We start from the raw sequence: 6,339 nt of genomic DNA on the forward strand, positions 1-6,339 counted from the left end.
GAAGTCCTCGCCGGTGCAAAGAGTGGTACAACTGGCGCTGGCTAAGAGCATCTCAAGCCGCGCCCCCAACAGGCCCCCAGGCCCTTTTTTCGCGCCGCCGTCAAAAATTCGGCCCAGCCGCGCCCCCAGAAGCCCAATTTTCACTGGCTCGGGCTGATTTTGGCGCCGGCGGACCCAGGTCGAACCCGGCGCACCAGGGGAAACCATTTTGGCGCGAAAAGGAGTGGGTCCGCCGAGTCAGCGACTTGCCGCCTTCGTCGTCCTCATCACCTCGGTTCCCGCAGGAATCAATGCCAAGGCTCCCGCGTCGGTTAGCCTTCCATTGATGCCTCACGGCCGGCGCAGTGAAGGCATCGGGCCGCGCATCCCGCCCGCTCCAGCCACGCGGCACCCGGCGGACGGCTTCTCACTGCCCATCTTCGGCTATAAAAGCTGACCTCCCCACCGGTGAACGCCACAACTCACCACCTCTCGTCCCCTTTCGCCCGCCACCGTAGCCCCTCTCACCACCGTAGTCCCTCTCTCCCACTCTTCCCCCGCCCGCCGACGAGCGAATGGCTGAGCGGTACCCAGGCAACGCCGCGGCGGCGAACGGCTTCGGCCGACGACATCAGCGCGAGGACGAGACACGCCTCCTCTATGAGGCCGGCTACCCGGCGCCCCTGGACATGTGGCTGCCGGGCTCATGGAGGCTGAGCGTCGTCAGCGTCCCGGTGCCCCCGATCCCCACCGGGGATGAACGACGCACCCAGATAGCGCGCATTCATTCGTCTCTGTCGGAGACGCAGCGGAAAGAGCCGAGGTACGCCGCCGACAGCTACACGCTGTGGACGATGTACTTCAATCGCCGCCACGCCGACCAGGTCGCCTCCGCAAACGGCGTCATCCCCCGCGGCCGCCTCAACGCCGATGGACGGTGCGAATGGTGGGGCGTTCCCGGCCGCACCCTCGAAGCCGTCCTCGACCACATCGAGAACGGCAACACGCCACGCCTCAATTACCCGGCGTCCCCGTTCTTCTCTCACTGGCGCGAAAGTTCTTGGACGCCGCGGCGAAAGGAGACGGCGACCTCCTCGTCGTCGGGTTCCGGTTCTCTTTCCTCCGGGTCGCCGGCGCTCCGCCCCGTCATCAACGAGGGCGGCCGGCCCTCCCCTCGTTCCCTTCACCTCGTCCGGTCAAAGACCGAGCCGAGGTTGCTGATCCCCGTGAAGAAGGGGCACGCGGAGATGGTCGCCGCCGACGAGACGGCCCTCAAGTGGGCGAAGGCGGACTACGTCCGTGAGCAGGTGGAGCGCCAGCGCTGGGCCTACGAGGAGATCAAGGCCCGGCGCCGCGGACGCGATGAGGGCGGCATCGTCGTCCTCGACAGTTATGACGAGGATGCGCCCCGGCCGTCCAACCCCGAGCGCGCCGGCAACCCTGGTCAGGGGTGAAGCAGGGACGGGGGCGGCTCTGGCGGGACGCAGGGCGGCGGCGACGATCACGACGACGGCGGCGGCGGTGACTACACCCGGTTCTACAGGCTCATCGGCATGTAGAAGGCGGGCGGCGGCAACGGCGTAGTAGGGCTAGGCGTAGTTGTTTTTTGTACAAATTTTAATGAAACCGACGAGTTTGTGCCGTATTTGTGCCGTGTTTGTGCCAACTTGGGGGCGACCTGGTGGTGGCGACTGAGAACATAATCGCCCCACGTCGAAATTAAACGTCGGTTCGATCTCACACGACTCTTTTTCGATGTCCTAAGGGGCGAATGGCTGGAAATGCTTTAAATGTAAGCTATGACGGGCGTGATTGGAAGCAGGCATTGATGAGGAGTAGGTCTTAGGCCCTGTTTGGATACTCTAACTGTGTTAGAGTTAGAGTTATTTTCTAACCCACTCTAACCAAAATAAGCACCTCTCCACCGGGATAGTTGGGTTAGATGGAACTAACCCACTCTAACCCTCCATGTTTGGATACTTTTGGGTTATTTGAGCCTCCAACTAATCCAAACTAGCTCTAACCCCATGATCGAAACAGGGCCTTAGTTTAGGCGGCGTATTTCTACATCAAATGTGGCCGTTCTTCTCACTGATCAAGGATGTGTTGTACCGTGTAATACTCTTCTCTTCAATGAAAATAAGGCTGGTTGTAATGGAGAGTATCATATGTACTAGTATCATGTATATGATACTAGTGTATGATACTACCTCCCTAATTCTTAGTACTCCCTCTTTCCATCTATATAGGGCCTAATGCGTTTTTTAAGACCATCTTTGACTATTGACAAGACTAATAATACATAACATGCACAATATGAAAATTATATCATTGAAAGCTCATTTCACACACGAATTTAACGGTGTGCTTTGTGTAAGTTGCATGTCATATATTATTGCTTTAATATTTGGTCAAAGTTAGCCTCGAAAAACGCATTAGGCCTTATATAGATGGAAGGAGGGAGTATCATATATTAGTATCACGTAGTATTTTATTTATTGCCATGACACATAGTAACATAGCATTTATTATGATACAGTATCATGATATGATACTTAACTCTCTTTTTTTCATTTAATTTTATGACACATCATCAAAATTGTCTAGTTGGCATACATAATACTACTAGGTATGATACTACCATTACAACCAGCTTGATAGTCTTGAAAACAGAAACCTAATAGCAACTCCAATGGGAGGACCCATTTTGTCCGTTTGGGTCATCCGGATAGAAAACTTGATCCAACGGGGCGACACAAACGGATGTCCGTGTCCGCCTGTTGTCCGTCCCCAACCCAAAACTGACCCAAATCTGGGAACAAATGGGTATGAAGCGGACGGAAGCGGACGCTCTCGCCCACCGCTGTCGCCCGCTCGTGTCCGCCCCTGGTCCCATATGTCAGCGACTGCAACGCCCGCAGCAAGGCCATCGGTGCTGGTCGTCACCGCGCGCTCGGCCGCTCCTCCGCACCGCAGCAAGGCCATCGGTGCTGGTTGTCAGCGCGCGCTCGGCCGCTCCTCCGCATAGCAGCAAGGCCACCGGCGCAGGTCGCTGACGCGCCGCAGCGAGGCCACCGGCGCAGGTCGCCGACGCGCGCTCGGCCGCTCCTCCATGCCGCAGCGAGGTCATCGGCGCAGGCCACCGACGCGCGCTCGGCCGCTCCTCCACGCCGCCGCGAGACCACCGGAGCAGGTCGCCACTGCGCGCTCGGCCGCTCCTCCACGCCCCTGCAGCAGAGGCGCGAGCAGAGAAAAATCTCGCGGGGGAGAGGATCCGCGAGGAGAAGAGGAGGGGCGGCGCGAGGGAGAGAGAAGGGGCGGCGTGAGGGTGATAGGACAGGCGCCGCGACGAGAAGGGGACGGGCGGCGCGAGGGAGAGAGGAGGGGGCGGACGGCGCGGAGAGTTTGGGTCTGTTTTTGTGCCGCGCGTTGGATATAAGCCTTGTCCGTCCCATGTCCGCTAGGCGGACATGTGATCCAAACGAACACGAAACGGACAAAATCGGTGTCCGTTTGGGTTCTTGTATTAGAGTTGCTCTAAGGGTTGTGATCCACATGCTTGTACACGATGCTACTGTTCTCGAAAAAGCATAGGGATAACTGAGTCCACGATCCAGATCGTGCCGCTTCCTACAAGTCCACCTAGGCGCATATCCCCACTTGCCAGCCTTCATACCGACGCTTTTACCTCCCCATTTATTGCATACTGCATAGGACCGGCCGGGTTGCAGACTCCCACATCTACACGTCGAGTTCAGTCCGCCCCGCCCCAACACGTTTTCCTCCTACCGTCGCCGGCGGCCGGCCACCGGCCGTCTCCACCTCCAGCCAGCCATGTCGAAGTACGGAACCATCCCCATCTCCTCCTCCTCCTCCGATGCCCCGCCTCCCGGCTCCTCTCCGCTCGACTTCATCTCCCGGGCCAAGGCCCGCGGCGCGTCGGCACTCGCGACGCGCCAACCCTGGCGTGAGCTGGCCGACCCAAAGGCCCTCGCCGTGCCCCGGGGGCTAGGGGACGCCTACCTCCGCGCCCGCGCCAACCTCGCGCATTTCTCCATGAATTACGCCATCGTGGTCCTCGGCGTCGTCTTCCTCTCCCTGCTCTGGCACCCCTTCTCCCTCATCGTCTTCCTCGCCTGCATGGTCGCCTGGGTCTTCCTCTACTTCCTCCGCGACGTCCCACTCGCTCTCTTCGGCCACACCATCGGTGACGGCGTCGTGCTCGCCGTCCTCTCGGCCCTCACGCTCATCCTGCTCCTGCTCACCGGAGCTACCGGCAACATCCTCACCTCGCTGCTCGTCGGGCTGGTGCTCGTCCTGCTGCACGCCTTGCTGCATCGCCCCGCGGACAGCATCGACGAGGAGGCCGGACGGTGGTACACATCCGTCACACCGCCGCAGCCGTACTAGTCTTTTAATTCTGAGCTGCTCCTTGTAATCTCGTTGGTTCTTGGTCTGTGAATTGTGTTCCGTGGATTGCAGCACTCGTTAATTATTTTGTTGAGTTGTATCCGTTCTTAATCCGCATGCGCACTTGTTCATGAATAATACTCCGTACGTGCGAAATAAGTGTTCCTGTTCCATTTTTATCTTTGTGAACATTGATGAGACGATGAACTATGGTCAATTATTGGGAACAGGTGACCAATTTGAAGTCAACTTCGGCTCAATTATATGTTTCTTGTATAATGGATTAATGGTTGCTTAGCTCACAAGGCGTTCGGAAGAAGGAAGTACATGGTCAAATTCGTGCGTTGCCTTGTGCCCCAGGATGTGGCCAGAAACCCACGTTCACGTTTGAGATTGGGACGTTGATGCGACCGTATGAACTAGTTGAACCAATTATTTTGCTCACGGTTTTGGCAAACACTAAATAAAGATATGAGAGCATCTTCAATAGCTACGCTATTTTACGGCACGAAAGGAGGGTGTTATAAAAAAAATCGGCACGGCAAAGCGCCGTTTGCTAGGGAAGAAAACGGCTTGAAAACCAACGAAAGTAGATGCTATCACATTTGTGAAAGCAGAAACAAATACATAATGCCAAAAATGAATACGAAAACACATGCTACCGAAAACGAACACGGAGCGAAGATGGTGCAGAAACGGCAACGGAAGCAGGTGCTCACCAGAACTTAAAAACCCCTTGAATCAAAGGGAAAAACATATATAAGAAAACCAACATATTTAATCAACTGTGAACATGACTATACAATATTATGATGGTTATATTGTAATATATGCATTTTGTGATATATTTTTTAAACTGTGGCAATACAGACATTTTGTGGTAATTAGACATAAGGGCCATGTATAAGCAAAACCTAATGTATCAGGTCATCTTCTTACAAGTAAAACACATTGTAACATCACAAAATAATCTGTGAATTGGAGTTTCAGGCCCGGCCTCCATTATGGTTACAATCAGCGCAAATTTCCTTGCATGGTAACAGAAGTTGGGCCACACATAGGCCATTAATTGTGTGATGTTTGATGGTTGTGTTGCTAACGGCTTAACATGGCAATTGATCCAACAACCTAACAAAAAGGAAAATAATGTTAAGAGAAAGGCACACGCACCAACGTACGTGCACCTCGTCTCCAACTAATGCACCCTGGTCGGGGGCATCCGAACTAACTTATGGTTTAGGTCCCCTATTGCACAATGCTATATAAAAGGGATGCAGGCCAGGGCTGCTCCCCCTCGCGATCATTCATTCACGTCAGGTTCCTTCTCGTCCCTGAGGGTGTCTTGGATTAAGGGGTGTCAACCGGTATGGCCTATCGTCCATGGGCCTGGCTGATGACCCGCCGACCACTCGAGGAAGGGCTACCGAAACCGTGACCCTTGGCGTGAGCAAGTTGGAAAATTTTGAAGACTTGGCATACACTTCAAGGAAAGTTCTAGTAGTCGGCGTGTTTTTCCTAGTTAGCAACCGACCATGGGTGTAACCTAGATACCCCGGTGCATATATAGGCCGAGGGGTTTTAGTCTTTAAGGGTACGATAACAAGCCTTTGGGTTTAGAACCCAATAATAAGATCTCGAGGTAGATCATCCTGCACTCTCTACCTCCATCAAACCAATACAATCCAAGCAGGACGTAGGGTTTTACCTCTTCGAGAGGGCCTAAACCAGGATAAAACATCATCCCCCTCTTCTCCTCTTACCCTTGTTCCTAGACTCACACCTCAGGACCCCCTACACCAGATCCGTCGGTTTTAGCATCGACATTGGTGACCCATGCAGGTCCTGATGAAGCTATGTACCTAGAGTAGGGGCATGGACCTGTCCTAAGTACCCTACCCAAGGACATCCCTAGAAGAAGTCACCTTTCAATCGACTTGGAGGTATCCCACT

General features: G+C 54.5%; 1 protein-coding gene across 1 annotated transcript; it reads left to right on the forward strand.

Annotated features, from left to right (window-relative positions):
• The first annotated feature begins 3,654 nt into the window (after positions 1-3,654).
• On the forward strand, positions 3,655-4,548 carry LOC125520662 (PRA1 family protein F3-like). Its single transcript, XM_048685660.1, has one exon. The coding sequence runs from the start codon at positions 3,814-3,816 to the stop codon at positions 4,387-4,389; it is 576 nt and encodes a 191-aa protein (XP_048541617.1). The 5' UTR covers positions 3,655-3,813; the 3' UTR covers positions 4,390-4,548.
• The last annotated feature ends 1,791 nt before the right edge of the window (positions 4,549-6,339 follow it).

The sequence above is a fragment of the Triticum urartu genome, chromosome 1 (genome assembly GCF_003073215.2).
Source record: "Triticum urartu cultivar G1812 chromosome 1, Tu2.1, whole genome shotgun sequence".
Classification (NCBI taxonomy): Eukaryota; Viridiplantae; Streptophyta; class Magnoliopsida; order Poales; family Poaceae; genus Triticum; species Triticum urartu.

What these genes read in the sequence shown, in the direction of transcription:
- LOC125520662 (XM_048685660.1), top strand. Translation starts at nt 3,814, where the DNA reads ATGTCGAAGTACGGAACCATCCCCATCTCCTCCTCCTCCTCCGATGCC.